The sequence below is a fragment of the Amblyomma maculatum genome, chromosome 3 (genome assembly GCF_055883805.1).
Source record: "Amblyomma maculatum isolate TAMU_Amacu chromosome 3, ASM5588380v1, whole genome shotgun sequence".
Classification (NCBI taxonomy): domain Eukaryota; kingdom Metazoa; phylum Arthropoda; class Arachnida; order Ixodida; family Ixodidae; genus Amblyomma; species Amblyomma maculatum.
The window spans coordinates 86,573,687-86,597,286 of record NC_139346.1 but is presented as its reverse complement, the minus strand read 5'-3'; the positions used below and the strand labels follow the sequence as shown (position 1 = coordinate 86,597,286).

At 43.4% G+C, this 23,600-nt stretch overlaps 1 protein-coding gene and 1 non-coding gene across 2 annotated transcripts in view; one reads left to right on the top strand and one right to left on the bottom strand.

Annotated features, from left to right (window-relative positions):
• LOC146195179 (monocarboxylate transporter 14-like) overlaps window positions 1-23,600 on the bottom strand; it is a 51,435-nt gene that overhangs the window by 13,714 nt on the left and 14,121 nt on the right. Inside the window, exons 3-4 of the mRNA XM_084597716.1 lie at window positions 14,960-15,103; window positions 11,966-13,042 (exon numbers count right to left, since the gene is read on the bottom strand). Coding sequence (XP_084453842.1) covers window positions 11,966-13,042; window positions 14,960-15,103 — 1,221 coding nt within the window. The remainder of the gene's footprint in view (window positions 1-11,965; window positions 13,043-14,959; window positions 15,104-23,600) is intronic.
• TRNAS-GGA (transfer RNA serine (anticodon GGA)) lies at window positions 15,922-15,995 on the top strand. Its single transcript has one exon. It is a non-coding gene; the product is annotated as a tRNA-Ser (tRNA).

Genomic DNA, 23,600 nt, shown 5'->3' with positions numbered 1-23,600 from the left:
TGGGTCCTTGGTTGGCACATCTGCCAGTGGCGTCACGTATGGTCGTTCGGGTCTCTACTTGTGTCTTGTGGTCATGTGTAGCGTCTCGGGTCACTCTCTTCTTCATCGTGTTTTGTGGTCGGGGCGTGGGGACGGGGCGGAGGAACGGCATGGTCTTGCTGGGTCCGGCAGGTTGGGGAACAGCCATGCGATACCTCCTGACCTTCAGCCGACGGCGCAAGACGTCGCAGGGCACAGAAGCTCCTGACCAGAATGAGGGAGTGATGGTGAAGTACCCCACACCTCCACCGAAATGTTACAGTGCGGCAAGCCGATGAAGAAAGACGACTTAACATGACCGATGGCGATGGTCGATGACGTTTTAATGAACATGTTAGCGTGCCTAGCGCTAGCGATCCTGAAAATCATGAGCAATCACGTAGGGCAAAATAGCGAAGAAATGCGGGATAAAGAAGTATAGGGCATTGTGGGGTACAGTAGGTATCAGGTTGTGATGTTATGGGCCCAGGTCCGTCCAGGAGCTCTGGGCAGCTAACAAATTAGGTTCACGGACACACGCACGCTTTTCTTTTCTTGACCATTAGCGTATCACGGGCAACACACATGCATAATGCCTGGCTTAATACCTAACGGGACATGTCCAAAAAAAGTCCTACTTCTGTTTACTCCGCTCGTGGACTCGACACCGGTGCAGGCGAGTCCGATGATAATCGGTGTCCGGTTGAGATACCCAGCTGCGCGCCCAGCGCGGCTAGACGTTTAAGGTCCATCTTTGCTGAAGCGTAGTGATGCGCAGGAACCCGTCCTCGATACTCTGCCCGTTCTGTGACGTTTTAATTCCTCGAATCCCATAAACTCAAGGACTCCTGGCAGGCTCGCCAAATTGTGATGTTATGTTATGGGCCCAGGTCCGTTCAGGAGCTCTGGGCAGGTACCATATCAGATTCATGGACACGCGCATACAGCCTCGCTTAATGTCTAATTGGACATGTCCAAAAAACGTCCTACTTCTGTTTAGTCCGCTCGTGGACTCGACGCCGGTGCAGGCGAGTCCAATGATGCTCGGAATCCGGTTGAGACGAGTCCTACGATGCTCGAAGTCCGGTTGAGGAGAGACCGGCGGCCGGGGTGTGACGCGGGCCCTGTTCACGCCTAGGCGTCCGAGTACCCGGTCACGCAAAAGGCCACACCCGACGTCCCAGTGCTCTGTATCAGGTACTGTGCTGGGCCACGCCGGGTACCGCAACGATACCATTGCGGCGGCACATGAGCGGCGGGCGGGCACGATGGAGCAGTCGAGCTGGCTCCGGGAGTTGTTCACAGGATGGCGATGTGCTGTGAGGAACCAAACCCTGGACCAGGTGCCCGGCAGGAGCTGGCGAGCCGCCTTTTACACCAGGCCCAGTACGATGAACTCAACCGCCAGCGATGCTCAGGAACGTTCGTCCCGTTCTCTTACCCCGAACAAACTCACGCGCACTGGCACGCCCCGCACGCGGCCGCACTTCACTTCTCGAGCAGCAACCCGCACACTCGCCACGATCACCATCATCACACAGGTGTAGAGGGGTATTTGAAAAGAAATTATGGTGCCCGGGCTTGCTTTCTGAAATGCGGTTTTTTGTGCCTAAAAGCAGAGATACAGTCGACACTAGAAATATATCAGAGAGCCGTCGGACGATTAGTACTGGGTGCCGACAGCAAAACACAAATGAGGCGGTACAAGGAGATATATAGGCTGGGTGTCTTTCGAAGTACGGAAACCTCAGAGTAAAATAATATATGAGGAACGCCTGAGGAAATTGGGCAGTAACAAGTGGTCAGCTAAAGTATTTAAATACCTATACCTAAAAAGCGTTGACTCAATGAAGGAAAAAATAGGGAGCTAACCAGTAAGTATGCTGGTCACAAGGACGAAGAAATAAAGACCGTTAAGCAGCAGAATGAATACATTAAGAATTAAACAAACATAGTGTGTCGAACTATACCGAAAATAGAAAAGGAACGTCAGGAAGGAAGCTTTCTTTGATAACTCAAGAAGCAGTGCCTTATTTTTTGAAGCTAGATTGGGGTGTCTAGAACACGCTGCTACAAAAAGAAATATAACCATGAAGGGGCCACATGTGCTGTATGTGATATATTCACAGACACAATTAACCATCTTAAACTCGAATGTGATGGCATCCATTCGGAAGTCGATGCAGGCGCAGTCACTCTTCATGAGGCCCTGGTGTTTAGGTACAAGTGGCCGGGTGAATTAACCTGCGGTGGTAGCTAGCAAAAAATAGTTGGAAGGTTGGTGGCTTAAAAGCAGAAAAGTAACAAAAATAACATAATGTTAGTAATGTTAGTAATGTAGAAACAAAAATGCAATAAATAGAATGATGGTATAGCTAACTGACCTAATGAAATAATTAGGATATAGGGGGGAAAACGAGCATGGTAAAAAACTGCTACCACCCCGTTTTGAAAGGGGACGCTCCTGTATTCCATCCATCCATTCATCCTCCTTGCCGGGCGTGTCGTCTGCTACACGAGGAGCGGAAGCGTGGAGCGGCCAGCACACAGGTAGCTTTTGCTTGCTGCCGTTGCACTTTACATGGCTGCAGTATAATTACAACTACATTAGGAAGTTTTGGCTTCGAAGCCGCGCATTACCTTGGGGAACGCGTTTGTGTTATGCGAAATTCACTTTTTAATGCTGTGAAACAAGTGTGAGTGCCGTCGGCTTGCTCACAGACACTGTTTCTTGCTTTACGCACTGGCCTGTGTTTCGTAGTTCGTTCTTTCAGAGCATAGATCTTGTCATGTACTCAAATATGTCAAATTTGCAGTGCATAGGAGCACTATAACCCTAGAATTCAACTCAATGGGTGTCAGGTTTACTCCTGTGCTGCGCAGATTGCCTCAATTATACGCAGAAATCTGCTAGCCTTGGCAGCCTGTTAAAGAAAAAATATTTCTCCGGAGTCTGCAACAACGTCAGATGTGAAGAATTATTTATTGAGTTTACTAAAAGAGGACTCAGTGAGAATGGGCGTGTGCACTGCGGAAGGATATGAACGAACAAGCTCATGAGTCTATTCAAGAAATTTATATTGCGAGTAACCAAGTGGCACCCTTGAGAGATTCCCCTTTCCTTTACACATACACACAGAGAAAAAAAAACGACTTAATTTTACTGCTTGTAGGGCAAGTTAATATAATTTCAAACTAGCACTGAACTACAGTTTTAAAACAGAATATTCAAGGTATCTAAGCATCCGAAAGGGCGTTAGAAAACTGCATTAACCTAAGGTAGTTATGGTAAAAAGCAAAAAGGAGCAAAAATAAATATTGTCAACAACACTAATGTTGAATACTAATGAAATATAGCAAACAACCAGAAAACCTTGCGTGCCCGAGTTCCAAAAAAGCAGAATCGTTGCTCGACACAATGATCAGTGTGGCAGGGAGACAATTGAGGCGGTGAACATTGCTCGTACAGAGGAAAGGTGTGTAAGCATGCCATCAGTCGCACTAAACAAGAAAGAGCTGAAATTTCTGCATCGATGGTGATTAGGGCCTTGTCCTATCGCCTATGCCTTTCATGCTGATTGATTTTCTTGCTCTTTCCTGCTGAAGCTTCAAAAGTGTATAAATGTGTAGCATATCAGAATAATAAACAGTTGGAAGTCAGCGCTCTTTTCACTCTGTCTGTCGTCGTCCCTTCTTGTGGTTCGCGCTGTAATATAAGTTAGATATGAACCAACTAGCCCGCCAAGCAACCGTTCTGAACCAGAAATCGACTTCATCAACATAACAAACATTGCAAGGTTACAATGAAGCATGCCGAAGAGAACATTATACTTCTTTTAGGAAATATTTGAGTGGGCAGCATAATTCTTTTTTGTGTTAGTGGGAAGTGAGGGTTAACGTTCCTAACTTCCCCTGACCATCTTTTTTTAATGTTAATTTTTAATTTTCAACAGAAAAAAAAAACATATTTGTATCGAATGCACTTCAATATGTCAATTACGGAACTCGTATGCTTGGTTTATTGCATATCTTGAACTCATTCAGAAACTTATACGCTTTTGTGTTTCCCTCCTCACAAAATACAGTTACGAAGCCTTTCGACATCACAAATCAGTCAAGGCAAGAGCTTAACATACCAGCTGTTGCAAGTCTGGAAGGCCAAGTTTGAAGATGCTGATCTAAATCCTTTTCTGAGCTCTTTAGGTGCTTATCTTTTATCAACGATACACAGGTTGAAGAAATGTCAACAAGCGAGAAGCGACACTCCCATCCCTCCTAACTCCCTAATTACCCAAACTGCGGCCGAGAGGCGTCCCTTCCTTCAAATAAAAGCTTCCTTCCTTCCTTCCTTCCTTCCTTCCTTCCTTCCTTCCTTCCTTCCTTCCTTCCTTCCTTCCTTCCTTCCTTCCTTCCTTCCTTCCTTCCTTCCTTCCTTCCTTCCTTCCTTCCTTCCTTCCTTCCTTCCTTCCTTCCTTCCTTCCTTCCTTCCTTCGTTTCTTCATTCATTCATTCTCTTTTTTTTTCTTTTCAGCTGAGGCAGCTCGCTGCGTTTTCTACGCCTCATGCTCAGTTATTTTGAAGATATTTTATTTTTTGTGATCATCTTGCTTGTCGTATTTCTCTATAGTTCTTGTGATGTCTCCTCTCTTCGCATTAGATCTGGGTTGGAAGCCCCGTGCACAATTTCGCTTCATTGACACGCTTCAGAAGAGCTGCTATGTAATCAACGCTCAGTTCACATGATGATAACTTTATGTGCAACAGCATTGTCGTGACAATAGAGGCTTTAAAAAAGTTAGCGCCATCTAGTGAAAGAAACAGAAACTTTGCGCAGCGGCCATGTGTTGTTCAGTCCGCCCGCGCCTCCCATCGAGTACGCTGTCAACGTGCGCCTTCGTAGAATCCGTGCATGCATCGAAAGGTGCATTGGAATGCTCACAAGCGATTGTTTAATCTTTTATCATCACAGCAGTCACTGTTAGCTCCAAGCTCTATTCGGAATGATGCCAGCATGTTGTTGCGTGCCCTTCTGCAGTCAGCGTACTGTCGTAGACGCGCACAGAATCAAGGTATACTCGTGTATACGACCGTTCGTTTGCAGTCCTAATCAGCTTTACAAGGGTCACTTGCAACACGTAAAGCACTACTACACGTCCCTCTGACTGGGAGCTAGCTCACAGAATGTGCTATCATTTAAAACAGCAAGGTTGTTTTGCGCGCTATAGATCCTTGTGAACTTGAAGGATAAACTTATGCTGCGATGGAGGACACGGGAGAAGGAGCAATGCATGTATAACGAACGCTATTGTGCAAATATGTTCTTTGACACATTTTGTACGTAGGTTCCAATTACCATTGTGTATTTGATTTAAGATACGGGCATGATTACCGACACTACTTTTTACAGTCGTACGATATGGTAGTGCTTGGTGCAGAGAGCAATACGGTTGTCTAGCGCGCCCGAGGTGCGTGTTTCACGCTGCAAAAGCAAGCGGCTGCCAAACCCGCGGCGTCTAGAAAAGCAGGAAAAGATGACATCCCACTAGTGTGTTGTAACATGCTCGCGTGCAGCCCGTTTCGACCGGTCCACATCCAGAGCGCGCAGCTCAGGTTTTATACCTGCCAGCGCGGCCGATAAAATAACGAAGCGTGCGCTTCACTTTCGTGTGCTCTTTCGAGTCCGCCGATGATTCGCTAATTCACAGCGACCTGAAATTCACTGGGAGTTTCAAATATGTCAATTTCTTATTTATTGCCTTTGTGAGAAAATAAACATTTGAAGCCGTAATCTGACAGCGCTGACATGAAAGCGTTGACATTTGAAGCTTTGAGGAACTCGGGGGAGGAGGAACTCGGCTGAAATGAAAAGAAATTTGAAAAGTCAACTCACACCACTGCGAAGTGTTTGTGCTTTGTGCAACTGGCTGTGTTCTTAAAAACAGATTTACATTATATCATATCGTTATAGAAAAATTAGGGGGTCACTTAAGCTCCGGCGTTAAAGGTATAACGCTATGATAGTGTCTCTCTCATACACACACATGCACGATGTTTTCTTTCTTCACGTGTTATATTTTAGCTCTTTTATTTATTTTATTTACCAAATACTGCAGGCCCTAACTGGGCCCTAGCAGGAGGGGCGAAAAGAATACAATGCAGTGAAATATGAATTCATCAAAAGTAACATATGTTATGTTATATTTCTATCATTTCTTTACTTATTTATTTGACGTTTTATATTTTTATCCACCAATACGCATGCGTCAGCAACAATCGGCTTTTGAACACATTCTTCAATTATTTGAATTAATCAATTACACATTCTAAATTTTCTTCCTTAGCATCACCAAGCACTGGTTTTTCATCCTGAGACCTTTAAACCCTTACTTTCCAATTTTTCCTTTTTTTTTGTTTCTTTATTTCATCAATTGATCAATTATTTACAAAGATTTTATTAACGATCGTCATCGCCTATCGCACACCAATCAATATTCATTCACTGGAAGCACAAATTACCTTGGCACTTTTGTTTTTACGCAGCCCCCGATTATTTCCGAGACTATTGCCAACTACTGCGCCGACAGCATGGGAAAGAACGTGCTAAGCACCAGTCTAACATACGTCAAATTACGCACGATCCTTTTATCATAAAATAAAATGCATCCTCGCTCATTTCATCAACCAAGTATCTTCCAGTGGGATGAGCGACGGTGATTGCGCAAAACAAGCAAACAAACTCGCGATGATCTCTCACAGGCGTTTAAGTAAACAGCAAAGGCGCACAGACAAAAAACAATCCACATTACAGAACTCTGGATACTGTACCTGGATAGGGATGACGCTGCGGATTGCCGAGGGGCCCATGCACGACTCGTAGAACAATTTGTAACTGCGCTCGGCAGCGCGGCCGGTGGGCCCCGCCAAGTCTCGGCTGTCAAACTACGCTTCTAGGCGTCGCTAACAGAAACAGCCAGGGACAGAAGAGAGGTCCAAACACAGCACACTAGGTTAAAACGTGAAAAGCGCGAACAGAACGGTGAGCGCTGACGGACGGACTCGAAGCGAACGGATGGAGCGAACAAAATGTGGCGGCCAGCGCGGGATCAGCGTGCCGTTCACGGTTGCCAGACATACTTTTGTAAACCCTCTGACAAAAGTCTTCTCAACAAGCAAAGCAACTTTCCTCCCCCTAATGGCTTGTCTATTTTCTCGTCGCGGAAATACTCCAATTTCCTTCGTATTGCTGGTAATGTGACAAACAAAATGATCCAAATCAAAATCCGTTTGTACAGCTCAGCTGTCCAATTTGCGCTATGTACACTGATAGCCTCTTGGAATCTTACAAGTTTTCTTCCGGCATAGCTGTCGAAACACACGGACCAGCGCGATTATGAGGTTGCTTTCTCTTCAGTATATTATGCCTTTTGCGTTCGAAATATGTACCGGGTAGAAACTAAAGAGCCTTGCTACACGAACTATCCCGAGAGTACTTGAATATAGTTCGTTTTCTAAATGCAGATCACAAATTTTTCACTTCAACGTAACTTATCTCTATTCGCAGAGCTTGTCCCCACCTTTTAATCTCGAGAACGTCTATCAGTGACATGAAAAAAATGATGCACTTCTTAGTAATCATTTCAATAGGCTTCGTTGCCCCCGGTGGAAATCATGCAGGCCAGCGTGAAGAGGCCTGATAATAAAATAAAAAAATACAAGGCAGAACGCTTAAGCCTTGTCTTACGATAGTACGCGATAGCGCCTTTAACGCCGTATCTTCATTCCGTCCATTTCAGGCATCTAGAGGCTGGCATGTTGTTGGCAAAGCGTACGTCTATTTGGTTGATTTTAAAAGGAAGACGCAGCATCTTCTCGGCGCAAACCCTGCGTTTACAGTGAACGGAATAAAAATGGAGGCACACATGTCGGTGGCTTGAATCCCTGTCACAAATTGAATTGAAACTAGAAAAGAAGGTGGATGCTAAATAAGAAGCGAAGAATTGAATGGCGCCTCGCTGAACGCTGCGAAATGAATGGCTACGTCATAAGTTAATGCAAATTACTGGCGGGTTAGAAAATCGTGTAATAAAAAGAAATTAAAACGAAGAGCAGACAACGTTACTAGAATGTTAGTTTTAGCGAGCTAGCCGAATGCGCTCACACTTGTTTTAAGAAATGAATTTCTCATAACACAAACGCGTTCTCCAATGCAGTGCATCGTTTCGGAGTCGTAATGTAGGTATAATTATACCGCAGCCACCTACAGCGCAACGGCAGCACGCAAAAGCTATATGTGTGCTGACCGCTCCATAATTCCGCAACGCGCGTAGCAGACTCCGCCAAGCAGCAAGAGTCGACTGCAGCGCCGTTAGTTCACGCGACGGCCACCGGAGATACATCTCTGGGCGGAGCTGTGAAACTAAGTTTGTTCTTATAGTGTTGGTAAGGAGAGTATTAGTAAGAGATGAATGAGATATTTCTTAGGTCATTAAAGATTATAGGGTACGATGATCAATAGTCTGCGTAATTCACTCCAGGAATTGCGTGATACACGATGGGCGGCGGGATCCGTTTTCTACACTCTTCAATGGTTTTTAGTGAGGGAAGCGTAAACTATCCTGCTTACTTTTTAATCACGTGGTTTATTGACTCAATGTATAAAAGTAATTAGGAAAGAAAAATAAACAGGCCCGATGAGACAATGTGCAGTAATGGTAATGGGGAAAACTTGTCGGACGCGATGTTCTGAGCGACATCTCTCCCCTGCTTGTTTGTGTCTTATTGGGGCTGAGGTGTGAAAAGCTTCCTCCCATCAGATCTCGTGAATAGACTTTGCTATCGGCAGCTTGCAAGTCTGTGCAATATTTTTATAAAATTTTGTTTTCAAAATTTTCAGAAGAATGCGCTCCAGTTATACATTTAGATCGTACTGTCCATACTTAATCAAGAGGGTATTAGTCATACCCTACTACTAATAGAGCCCATGTTTGTGGGCATTTTTTTACATGCTCGTAAGAATTGTTCACATCTCACCTTCTTTTGGCTATAAGGTGGGCATCCCTACTGCAACTAACCTATAAAATTCTTCATTCTTAGTAAAATAAATAAAGTAAGATTGCAATGATCTGTGTAAATATTACGGCCACATTCCGGCGGCCGTGAACAGGTGCCATGTGATCCTTCGGACGTAAAGTGCAATGCGAAATTGCTGCTTTCCACGATGTCTGCTATACCTAGCATTGACTTCGTCAGAGGCGAATATATCTAGCAACCAGAGTTCCATCTTATGCGGCTAAATCATGCCGCAAATAATATTACATCAAAAGCACGTGCTTCGCATGCCATCCTCGCAAAATTTCAAACTGGCAGATTTTTTTTCCACAAGAAGAGATGGTATTTTTTCCTCAGTTTATGTTCATAGGTATCATCATAGTTAATTTATTTTCATTGTAAATGCTTTTAATATATCACTGCTCATGCTGCAGTTCATAAAATAATTCAAAATGTGCGTATGGTTCATAAAATATGCTTGCCCATTCAAAGAATCACAACAAACATGGCATTATACTCAAAGCGTATTCTGTACTTTACTATGTGCCGGTTGTATTCTCAAATAATTCTCTTTCCTCGCTACTTCATTTTATGTTGGTTCTTATTCTTATTATTGCGAAAGCATTATTTTGCTATGTTTACAGATTTCTGTCCGCACACCGAGAATGCAGACTGCGTCCGCAGAACGTGTCCGCAAAATTGTGTCCGTACCAGTTGTTAGTAATTGAGAAGTGGTAGCGGTTAATCAGTGGTGTCAATCGATAGAGGGTGACGTAATATTGTGCGCGAAAAAAAATAATTCGGCCAATAAGTTAATTAAGTTAATAATTAGAGGCAAAAAATGTAAAACTAAAGGAGAAAATGGTGTCATTAACCACTTACCGCGGCGCGCAATGTGATTGTATCAAAACTAAAATAGTTAATTAAGTCAGTCCATTAGGGTGGCTTGATGAATGTGACGTCGCGCAACCGGAAGTAGAGACAAAAAGGGCATAGGAAATGATGGTGCGCAATATGAAAGTACCGAAGACTAAAATGGGTAAAGAAGGTTGTGACGTCACAAAACCTAGAGTGACAAAACCGAAGGTGGATAAAATGCAATATACCGAAGTGAGAAAGAAAAGTCAAAATCAAAATTACAAAACAAGAAAAATATAGACAATAAATAACAAAATGTAATTACAACGAAAAACTTACAAAAAAACAAAACAAAGGAACCGAAATTCAATAAGAGCAAAAAGGAAAAACCATACAAAAAAACATTCCACTGTGCAGGAAGTACGCGAATGGCGTACTCTTCATGTAAGAATAGAAGTAAACAGAAGCAACTAGGAGCAACTAGAAGCAACCAGAAGCAACCAACAGCAGCATCCGTCCTTTAGCATTACTCCAATGCAGATTCTGCAATGCTCCTTATTGTTTGAAAGAGCTCACTTTCGAGAAAAATTGAAATCAGGCCCTTTACTTCTTTTTCGTTATTGACTCCGTCCATTCAGCATAGGGGCCAACAGTGGGAGGTGACGGACAGGAACGTTAACATAGCCATCCAACGGCAGCCATTACTGCTATCACTTCAAACTCTTGAAGGCAAAGCTGAAATGTCCATCCAATTTTGTCATGCTATTCTGCAGTTTTTCTGGTTTAGTTTCTTTTGTCTGTATTTTCTCACTGCTTTTCTGTTGCAATCACATAGGAGTCTAATATTGCTACTGAAACTTACTAAAAGCGGCTCGCTACCAAATTCTCACGAGCGTCTTTTGTGGCAGCACAAAAATGTATTTTTTTGCAGCTACTGAAAAGCCACACTTGGCTAAAATTATGCTACACAAATCCGAATCGAATGTTGTTATAAATTCTTACATAATGTTCGTATATAATGCATAAAGCATGAAAAATACATAATAGTGTAATTAACTCAACTACGTGTTTTGTGGAAAACAATTAGGTACCGATACCACAGTCCCAGCTGTTTCGGGAGAAAACCTACCCTGTCATGTAGAGGGGTAGTCAAACGTTCCCAGGCCACACGGTCTTCTTCTGAGCAGTATACTTAGGCGGCTACTACAGCCACATGTTTCAAAATATCTGTGCAGGGCACACGAATCGTTATTCTAACATCCGAGATAATTAATTCCTTTAATGGAATCTTCAGTGCCAGAATATGCCGACCACCAGCAGAACCTGTGCCCTGGGAACTTTTGACTACCCCTGCACATGATGGCCTTCTCGAAGGGCGAAAAAACGCTTACGTCGGCACCCCTGCCTTGCATTTGTAATTAATGTCCTTCGTACTTACACTGCTAAAACTTCACGCAAATATGACAAGGGGTACAAGTGACACCTTCCACCTGTACCCGAGTGCGGCTATGTTTTGTCACAAGAATCCATTTTCACATTTCGCAACCTTCTAATAGAGCATTGATTTAGCTTTCAAAAAGTATGGTACACTTGCGTGTTCAGTTTATTAAGAACCCCTTTTGGCCCTTTTTTTTTTGGCTGACTTTCAGATGGAAGTAAAGCATGAAAAAGTTAAAACTACTGTTTTTTTATTTTATGAAAATATCAGCTTTCACAATTACGATCCTGTTATACATCACTAAATAATCTTTTAGAACATTTATTACTCTTGAGCACTATCCACTAATTAGATAGCCTATTCTCCGAATACGCACAATAATAAGCCTTTATTTTAATGGCACAGAAGCTGTTTCTGCCTGCGCCATGAAAACCTGACCATGACGAAAATTGCATTTAATATACGCTGTGCTCTGCTAAATGCAGTAAACGCGCCTTAGGAGTCCCATATGATATGATGCCTGTTTCCTCTGCGTGATCGTCCGCGTCTTTGTTATCCATTTTGCACAGCTTAATAAGGTGAGACAGATTAGAGGCCACCTACCAATTATAAGGGGCTTGACGAATGCTGTGAGTCCCGTTATTCCTGTGACCAGTCCATAAGTGAGTGCCACGCGGTCGACGCCCAGGAATTCCGCTATCAGCACCGAGCACATCACAACGACGCAGCCAATGTACAAAGCGGCGCAGCTGGCGAGGGTGAATATGGCGCCATAACTACTCACATGGGGTAACAAAAACATCACTACTGTTGCACCACCCTTCACTAAAGTGAGCAGGCATTCCCTGGACACCAGCCCCCTGTCGGCTACTGTAGGTAGCACGAGACGGCCGGCAAGGTCAGCAACCGCAGTCAGTGACGTCATGGCGACGGCGCTCTGCACCGGTATACCCTTGCTGACAGCGAAGTCAACCATCAGTGAGCTGTAGATGTCGAACATGAATGCATAACAAAGAAAGGTGTACAGTACCAAGTAAAAGAATGGTTCTTTCAAGACAGTAAGGCTGTGGCGAAAGGAGCCCGGTTCGTGGGCGGTTTTCTCTTTTTTCTTAGTTCTCCCAGCCAGAGCTGCTGTCGCGCTCACAATGGACCCGAATACTGTCTTCATCGACACTCTCCTCCACACAAACTTGGTTGCCAAAGGTTCGCCGGCGTCAGTCGAGAAATCAAAGGCCCCGCCAGCGTTCGTCAGTCCATCTTTACTCCGCTGAGGTGCACATTGGCACTCCACAAAGTCTTGTTCTTCATGGCTACTGTATGGTCCTTCGTGAATTTGGTTGGTCAGTCCTGTAACTATGTTTTTTGAATCCTTGTTATTGGCTATTGGGGCTCCTTGTTGGCAGTTCGGAGGGCCTCCCTGTGCACGGCCCGGTCGTGCGAGCCAGTGCGGCTGACGAATGAACAGTGTGAAGGCTAAGGCATTCAGCGAGATTGCTGCATACAGGAGGATCGCCATTCGGAACCCGTACAGCCGCGTCAGGTATTCTAGGAAGACAGGGAAGGCGAAGAAGGCGAGTGCTGCTCCGGCAAAGTTCAATCCTGTGGCGAGGCCCTTGTACGCAACGAAGTGCTGCGCCAGACATATCGGTTGAGTCATTACGACCATGCCCGCGCCGAAGCCTGAAACAAGGTAAAATAATAAGAAAATATCTGAACGATCTTTGCTACATGTAATGCGTTTCAGCGAGCTTCGGAGGGGACTGCATTTGTTACCTAAACGTTACTATGCCAGCCATTCGGCTGCTATTTTGTATCAGGTTAAAATCAATAGGAAGGTTACAATAATGCGTCTTCAATGCAATAGGTTTTCTTTCTAGTGAACCGTGAATTGCTGAGACGTTAGCTTTACCTCTTGAGCCAGTTTGCAGGTTTATTCTAAAGTTGTGATGGCACACGCACATTGTAGTAAATCTGTAATTATGGCTGTAAATGTTACATCATTTTATACAAAATCAGTGTTGGGATTGTTTCATCCAATACAGATGTTCCGGTCCTCAGCAATGGCCTTCAAAGTTCACAATATAATTCTGCTTTAGAGTGTCCAAGGTTTCCTTTAAAACAACTGAACTAAATTATTCGGCCTAGGAAGAATATTCTATTCTGTTGTACACACCTATATTACGAGAAAAAATGACTGTCCATTTAGCGTGGTTAGGTGTGCGCTAGCATTTAGATTTTTTTTGCTTGCATCTGCGCAAATGCAGGCAAATGTGGTCTACCACATTACATGAGAGACAACCCGAAATACATAGAAAACTCTGTTTTAACCAAGCCACGCAGTACATGCTCGTACAGCCAAAGAGTCGCGTGTTTCACTCATATCTTTGGATTCCGGTGGGTGCTATTCCCTTCTAAAAACGTCCTGGTGCCCAAATCGGCAGCTTCCAACGGCTTCAGGTCAAGAGAAACACACAGCGCCGAAATAGTTCAAGAAGGGGCTCTAGTTCTAGGTTAATAAAATCACATTCGATACTATGGACCGTCACTGTTACATTGGACTTGGAAGTTTTCATTCGACTTGTTTGCAATTCTCAGTTAAGTTATTCGAACCTTTTTCTTTTCTTTCTCGAAAGCACATGCGAAAATTTGGCTTCACAAAAAGTCCTTCCGATTATTATATTAGCTTCATTTCTTCCTGGTAATGCATTCTTAAAGCTGTCATACAAGCGGCCGTTTCTGCGGATCACCAACTGAAGGCAGAAAACGCAGAAGTGGGCCTAGCTACCACATCCAGAAAGATGGGATTTCACCCCTATATCAGCCACTCAGGCGGCTTGTCGCTATCTTACACAAAGGCCCGAGTGTAGGCGAGAGTATCGTCTCTTCTCCACTCCGCCGGGTGCACATAGAAGACAACGACATCATAGAGACCTCTTGACACGAAGGGCTCAAAGGTAATAATATGGCGCATAATAGCCCGGCCAGAGCATTAGGCGAGTAGACCACCAAGCCCCTCCTATATCCGCTTCCTTTATTCAGTGTATATGACTATCGCTTGGAACTTCTAAGGCAGAGGAGGGACGTAAATATTTCCCGCTACGCAAGAAATGAACAAAAGCTGAGTCATTGACTGGTGCGCCATCCATACTGACATGTCCTAACTTACGCCAGGAATAAATTATACCCCACCCGCTGCGGCTCTCTGCCCCTGGTGTGGTTCCTGACCCACTCTATGCCACATATCCTGGGGGTTGTACAGCCCAACCACTGAACTTACCTCATCCAGACATACCAGCAGTGGGTGGTGACGCTGTACAGCAAAGCATTCGACATCTAGCTAATGGTCACCCACCTGGTCCATGCAGCATCATAAACCAACGGAGCCACGAACATTCTACCAACCTGCTGGTGGCTCAGCATATTCCATCCCACATTTTTCTTCATTTGTTTTTTCCTCATCTCGCCTCGCCTCCAACTATAAAATTCTTTACACATAAACGTGCGTACAATTAGTGTCTTAACGCAACCTTGCCTGCACTTCGTGGCAGTGCATGCGATTCTGATCATTGTTCGAAAAAACAGGGCGCTCTTGCTTACCGTGAATACCACCAAGCGTGATTGTCAATATTGTGGTGCTTGGAGCGAAGGATGACAGGATAAGGCCCAAAGAAGACATTACGCTGCCTGCGATCACCACTGGTCTCACGGTGAAGCGCTGCGCCAGTGGCCCCGAGAGCATTCCTGCATGCCGGAAAATGTACAAGTGCTGCTCACTTCCTAAAGCCTGTTGTTGCGAAGCTTAGGCGTCCTCTTAAATTGTTTCCTTCGTATTTCGCTGAGCTGAAGTTAACTTACCTATTTTGCATATTTACACCTTGCACATTTTATTAGGTACTTCCTACCTTTCCAGTCACAGCCGGCTGCGCCAGCGACAGAAAACGGTTCGCCAATGAGGGGGGCGTAAGCGAGCAGAATATGAGGTTCCCCTTTTCCTATGGGTTTATATAGGTCCTATAATCGGTTCCTCTTAGGCCTCTTAGCTCCCACTCCATCCCATATTAGTCCCCGCTACGGTACATGCACCTATACGACCATGTTCTCAGCGATAACACGGTACTTTTAATAAAGTGCCTAACTCGAGATATCGCACTGATTTTGCTTTGTTTCGCAGCAAGCTGGAGCATGTTTCGTGCTCGGTCAAATATTTAGGGGAATCCCCCAAGGTGGAGTAGATTTGTAATAAGGGAGTAATTACTCATTGCATCCACCCAAGCGCAGCCATACGGCTACAAAGGAAAGCTATACAGCTCTCTCAGAAACTTCGTAGTTAAATAAAAATTCGTAAATATAATTCGTCTTTAACTACAAAGTTTCTGAGAAAGCTGTATAGCTTTCCTTTGTAGCCGTATGGCTGCGCTTGGGTGGATGCAATCAGTAATTACTCCCTTATTACAAAGCTACTCCACCTTGGGGGATTCCCCTAAATATTTGACCAATACCATTCCCACTTCGAGCTATAGATATATTCGCTCTCGCCCTACCATCTGATCAGCTGACCATCCTGGTTAGCTCAGTCGGTAGAGCGACTGCCCCGGAAAGGCGGTGGTTCCGGGTTCGATTCCCGGATCAGGACGAATTCTTCTTTAACTACGAAGTTTCTGAGAAAGCTGTATAATTTTCCTTTGTAGCTGTATGGCTGCGCTTGGGTGGATGCAATGAGTAATTACTCCCTTATTATATTTCGTGCTTGTCGGCATGTATGTGCCGAATTCAGGCGCAGCAACACAGATTTTGTGTCTGTTTTAGGCCCACCTATCTGGCTATCGTCACTTTTAATCAACATTGCCAGCATCTACAGGAACAACTTCGGTTACTTAGTCCATTTTATGTTAATAATTCTCCAACAATAGCCAGCTGTTTCCTTTAATGTCGCTTGTCTTCATTCCACATCAGTGAAACGTCTGCAAAAATAAAAATGCGTCCTGAGGACGGTACGTTTGCGTCAACAATGCTGCGTCGTTTACCGAACATGACCCCGTCAATGGTATGTGTACAAAGTATGCAAAGTATATGCAGCTCATTGGCACTCTCCTGAGTGAGCCGGTTCATCTGCTTTATAAAAGCTGTGGATGAGCAGGTTTCTCATCCAACGCTTGTATTGTTTGCTTGCCTTGCACAAATTTGATGTGCTGTTTATTCCAGAAGGGTGACGACCTATTCGCGTCCACGAATAAGTCGTCTTGTTCTTTATTACGGCATGATCCGAATAACCTTGGACACTAGTTGCCGAAGCCTGGCCTTGGCGCTCATCCCCTCAAGTTTCTACGTCACTATTATGGACTATTATGGAAGCATCAAATCGTTAAGACAATGCTGGGCCTGTTTGCAGCTCCCACCTGTAACCAACCTCCTTTTCTGTCTGTTCCGCCCGCAGGATCGTCCTTGCATCCCAGTTCAACAATGACGCCAGAGGTTGTCTGCTGCCTTGCTGCGGCATGGTCAAGCAGCCTAGGTCGATGACAATGGGGTAGGCAAGAAAACGCGTAGAGCCGAGATATTCCTTGGAGCGAATGCACAGACACGCCATGTGTCCTCGCTCTTTTTGTCTTGTTTTTAGAGCCACAATTGATGACATATTACAGCCAACTATTTTCTGGAGTTATTGCTGCATGTGCTCCTTGTCAGAACTCGGTTGCAAGTATACGTGCTCTGTATGCTTGCTTTACTTCTGCGCCTCCAGTCATTAACACTAAGATGTGCACGGCTTCAGCGCTTTTCAACTGTTTCGCATGTGGACAAAAAAACTCGGAGAAATTCGAGGAGCCAGCCGAAAATCAACACCACTGAGTTTAGCACAGTGTCTTTGTTAATGATAGCCCACTCTCCGTTCCATGGAAAGTTTTCATGTCATCCTCACAGTCTGGTCACGGTGAAAACCAAGTCTCGGGTTAGAGGTAACCTGTCGGTTCTGTTCCCCCGAATGAAATGGTCGAAAATGGGCGGCATTTCTAAAATATATGACGAAAATAGTACGAAACTTGTGCTGCGTGCAAACAGTTTTATTTGAGGAGCGGAAGCGACTTTTTTACTGCAAAAATATTTCTACTCTTATGAAGGGCGTCATCACAACATGTCATCAGAGCACGTGACCAAAGCGCGAAACCAGAGTGGTTCCTCATGAATTCGCACTTAAGGAAAAAAATCATGTCCACGCAGGAATCGAACCACCATCTGTGTGCCAGCCGAGTGCGCTAATGACTACTCTGCGTCGATGTTTTTTTTTTTTATTTTATGAAAAAAAAAGCTTCGGGAAAAAAAAGAAAAACTTTATTTACTCAAACTTTATTCATGTCTCAAGTTGCCATTCTGCCTAATACGAGCGCAACATATCTCTAATCCGATATTTCACCAACATCAAAACATAAAAATTCAGGGAGGCACACACATACATCTAGGTACGGCAGCCAGTTTGGAGATTCTTCGCGTGCAGCATATACAGTCCTCACTAAAGCACACTGCTCATGAAACACGCATTTGGACGAACTTGGTGGCGCGGCATATCTGTCCGTTATACGGCTTTTCCAAAAACTGAATATTCCCATCAACAGAAATAGATCATAAGGCACAACAGAAGTTTTGTCAACTGGCAAAAATCTAATAGTATATCGTGTAATTTCAATGTTCTTGTTAAGAGCTCGTTGTATACTATTTCCCAAATAAGCACAGCATCACTTCTCAGAATAAGTTCAGTTCAGTCGTTCAGTCGTGTCCGACTCTTCGTGACCCTATTGACCATGTCACGCCACGCTTTCCGGTCTCTCACTATCTTCTTAACGTCACATAACTTCATCTGCAGTGCCTCGAGGACGCCATCTAACCATCGCGTTCGCTGCCTACCCCTTCTCGGGCTACCCTCAACCTTTCCCAACATCAAATCTTTCTCCAGCGACTCCTCTCTTCTCATCAGATGACCAAAGTAGCTGAGCTTTAACTTTAGAATTTGACCCTCCAATGAGCAGTCAGGGTTTCTGGTCGACAATATTGACTTATTTGATCTTCTAGCAGTCCAAGGAACTCTCAAGAGTCTTCGCCAGCACCACAATTCAAACGCGTCAATTCTTCGGCGGTCAGCCTTTTTCACAGTCCAACTCTCGCATCCATACATCACAACTGGAAAGACTATAGCACGAGTTATACGGATCTTGGTTGGCAGACTAATGTCTCTGCTCTTTACTAGGCGGTCAAGGCTAACCATTGCTCTCTTTCCCAGAAGCAGGCGTCTCCTAATTTCATGGCTGCAGTCTCCTTCCGAGGTAATCTTGGAGCCCAAGAAGAGAGATTTGTCACAGCTTCCACTTCTTGTCCATTGATGCTCCAGGACTTGATAGGGCAAGACGCCATGATCTTTGTTTTTTTTTAATGTTCAGTTTGAGCCCAAACTGCTCACTCTCTTCTTGTACGCGCATCAGAAGTCTCTTGAGTTCCGCTTCACTTTCTGCCATTAAAGTGGTATCATCCGCATATCTAAGGTTGTTGATACGTTTTCCAGCAATCTTCACTCCATCTGAAGACTCGTCCAGACCGGCCTTCCTCATGATGCACTCTGCATATAGGTTAAATAGGCAGGGCGACAGTATGCAGCCTTGCCTCACTCCTTTCTCAATCGGAAACCAATCAGTAAGACCATGCCCAGTTCTGACTGTGGCCTCTTGCCCTTCATACAGGTTCCTGAGGAGACAGATAAGGTGAATTGGAACTCCCATCTCTTGAAGAGCTTGCCACAATCTGCTGTGATCTACGCAGTCAAACGCTTTCGCATAATCAATAAAGCAGTAGTAGATGGGTTTCTGGAACTCTCTTGCTTTTTCCATGATCCAGCGAAGGTTGGCAACTTGGTCTCTAGTTCCTCTGCCCTTGCGAAACCCAGCTTGCACGTCCGGAAGCTCCCGATCCACCTACTGCTGCAGCCTACCTTGGAGGATTTTCAACATCACCTTGCTAGCATGCGAAATAAGCGCGATCGTGCGGTAGTTGGAACAATCTTTGGCACTGCCTTTGTTTGGAATGAGGATGTAAACTGACCTCCTCCAATCCTGTGGCCACTGCAGGGTTGTCCAAATCTTGTGACATAATGTATGCAGAATGTTAACAGCGTCATGGTTGAGGTTTTGAAGCAACTCAGCTGGAATGCCATCAATTCCGCAAGCTTTGTTCTTAGCAAGGCTGGCTAAGGCCCATTCAACTCAGAATAAAGCAATGATTAATTGTCTCAGCCACGTTACGCAGACGCCAATTCAACGTCCAGGGCACGAACATCTTCTTATCACGAAGAAATGTCTTGGCAGGCACCGTCGCTGTGTGTAGTTTGAAAAAGAACGTTTTTGTGGCTGCCTGAATGCCCATTCGCCTAACACGCTTTAGGACAGTGGTGTCCAAAAGCCCAGGATAAGGCTGCCGATACAATGGTGTAGGGAACAAAGACTCAGTGAGAACCTGGGTCAGCTGCTTTCTCGAGAAGCTATACAGGTATTCTACAGAGAAACACACGGTGAGAAAATTGAAAGTGTCAGCAACCTCCTTAAGGAATCCCCATAAAGGCCTCTCACCAGCCTGCACAGTCGGTGCGAATAAGTAAAGCAATTGAGAACTAAGACGCCTAATGAGCGCAGCTGCAATAAACGGGTTGTTTGCCTATTTGAAAAAAAAAAAATGAAACGAAAAAAGGTTGATGCATGAATAGGTGAGCAAGGCCCATTCCACCCTGAGTTGTCACGCCGCATGGACTCCCATTGAGAGCGCCACACGAAGGTTGCAAATATTCTGTGTATTATACCTTCCTCCTTGCACAATGAAGGATTTGAAGGACATACGCAAGCTTTGCTAACAAAAGTATGTTACATATTTGTGCCCTAGCAAACACTGATAATTCCTTACCCATCCAAGCCAGTGTTTGTCGCCGCATAGATACGATTTGTGAATGCTAGTACGCTGTACTGTTGCGAAGGTGGCGCAGCCGGACCCCTAGATACTGAAAAGGACTTTACAGCATATATATGCCACCAAACTGGCTTGGACTAGTATACCAATGACCAAGAATAAAGCCCTTGGATTTATCTAAATTAAGAGCCGCGCCTGATACATCGCATAACTGTTTAGTGAAGTGTAAAGCCTCAAGTACACTCTTTTTGTCAGGGCAAATGAGGGCGACATTATGAGCGACGGCGTAAATCTTGATTTCACATTGAGCCAGAGAGAAACCTCGGATGGCTGTACTGAGACAGAGGGGTCACAGATAAAAGGCAAACAACCGTGGAGACAGTCGAACAGATGATTCCAAGGGTATTGATTTCGTTAGCTCCTAATTAACAATTAGCCTGATATAGAGTGTTTTATAGCACATCCTTATGCCTTTGAGCAAAAAGCTCCCAATATCTGCATACTTCAAGACCGCGAACAAGAAATCGTTCTGAACTTTATTAAACGGCTTCGCCAGGTCAAATTGAATCAGAGATACTTGGCCCGTCTAATCTGATACTGTCTCCAATAATGTACGTGCAATATGGATATGTATTTCAACACTGCGGCTTCGGAAACCACATATCTGTTGCGTACCAATCAAGTCCATAATGACCAGCTGCAGACGACAACAAAGAACCTTGGCAAAAATTTTGTAATCAGCATTACAGAGAAAATTGGACAATATCCTTTAGCAGTTTTCAACCTATTAGTATCTTTGCTTTTGTGAATAAATATTGTGTGCCAGGAATTGTAAATGGTAGGCACAAAACCCACATCATAAGATGCTTGAAAAAGTTCCATCAAAACGGGCGGTAGACCAGGCGAAAACGTTTTATAGAGTTTGCTAGTAACACCATCTGGCCCAGAAAATCTCTAGCTCTGAAGGCCAGAAATGGCTGAATTAATTTCGTCCAAACTGATGGGTCCCTCCACTACAGCACACTTCTCATCGTATAGTCGAGGAAAGTTTTCAAGTAAGGAAATGTAATCGGAACCCCGATTTGGATCTTCAGAACTGCCAAACGCAAAGCTCAGCGCTGACTTTTTTTTAAACATGCTGTTAGTCTACGCAGACTTTATACGAACGTATCCATAATTCTCCTTGTCAAGCGTTATGGTGCTGCTGTGCGTTACGGAAATAAACAAATAAAGGCATTAAAAAGAAAAATAATAGAAATGAAATAAAAAATAGGAATTACAAAAATATAAAAATAAAGATGATGGAGTGTCTAGTGTTGCAACAAAAGCAGCAGCAGCGCTGACTCTTTCTAATTTTCCTAGTAGGTTCTGCAGCGTTTTAAACCTTCTCTCTGATCACTGCTGAACGGACGTCCATAGCAATTCTTCATTTCGATATGCTAAATAACACAACGTGCCGTCGTATTTAGATGATGCGAAACGGGCCGTGGGTTGGGGCTGACATGCCACTCAAACCATGACACTTAGAACCAAAACGTCACAATAGCTATAAAAGTGATCGAAGAAAAATGAAGATTTTTTATAAGTAACCAAAGATATACTTTCATGTTAGCATTGAGCCAACAACCAAAATAGCGGGACAAACAGTACAGTAATTGCCAGAGGAGGCAGTAAAAGAAATGATGAAAAGAGAAGAGGAACAAAAAAAGTAAATATAGAAAAGGAATGAGCAAAGAAGCAAAGAGAATAAGAAACAAATGGATGAAAGAACGAAGAAAAGAAATAAGGACGAAATGAATCGATATAAATGTTTTTTTCCCTTCTAAGAATACGATAACGCTTTTCACATGCGTCGTCTGTGTTCTTTGTGCATCAGTTTTCTCTTCATAGATTGGCAGACCATCTCATTACGACCACTGCTTTTTTGGAGAACTCTTCTCGTAGAAGGTGGCATTTGTACCCTGGTTTGACCTATTCTTCCTATAATGTTGTGGAAGCTTTACTGGACATGAAATATCACGTCTTTTGAGTTTCTAATGTTTGGAAATTTGGGCCGATCGGGCGAAGCCATGCGGCGTGTTTTGTACCTATTGAGCTAGTGTGAAAGCGCAATCAAGGCAACATACGTACGTACGTACGTACGTACGTACATACATACATACATACATACATACATACATACATACATACATACATACATACATACATACATACATACATACATACATACATACATACATACATACATACATACATACATGCATGCATACATGCATACATACATACATACATGCATACATACATACATACATACATACATACATGCATACATACATACATACATACATACATACATGCATACATACATACATACATACATACATACATACATACATACATACATACATACATACATACATACATACATACATACATACATACATACATACATGCATACATACATACATACATGCATGCATACATGCATACATACATACATACATGCATACATACATACATACATACATACATACATACATACATACATACATACATACATACATACATACATACATACATGCATACATACATACATGCATACATGCATACATGCATACATACATACATACATACATACATACATACATACATGCATACATACATACATACATGCATACATACATACATACATACATACATACATACATACATACATACATACATGCATACATACATACATACATACATACATACATACATACATACATACATACATACATACATACATACATACATACATACATACATGCATACATACATACATACATACATACATACATACATACATACATACATACATGCATACATACATACATGCATACATGCATACATACATACATACATACATACATACATACATACATACATACATGCATACATACATGCATACATGCATACATACATGCATACATACATACATACATACATACATACATACATACATACATACATGCATACATACATACATACATACATACATACATACATACATACATACATACATACATACATACATACATACATACATACATACATACATACATACATACATACATACATACATACATACATACATACATACATACATGCATACATGCATACATACATGCATACATGCATACATACATGCATGCATACATGCATACATACATACATACATACATACATGCATACATGCATACATACATGCATGCATACATGCATACATGCATACATACATACATACATGCATACATACATA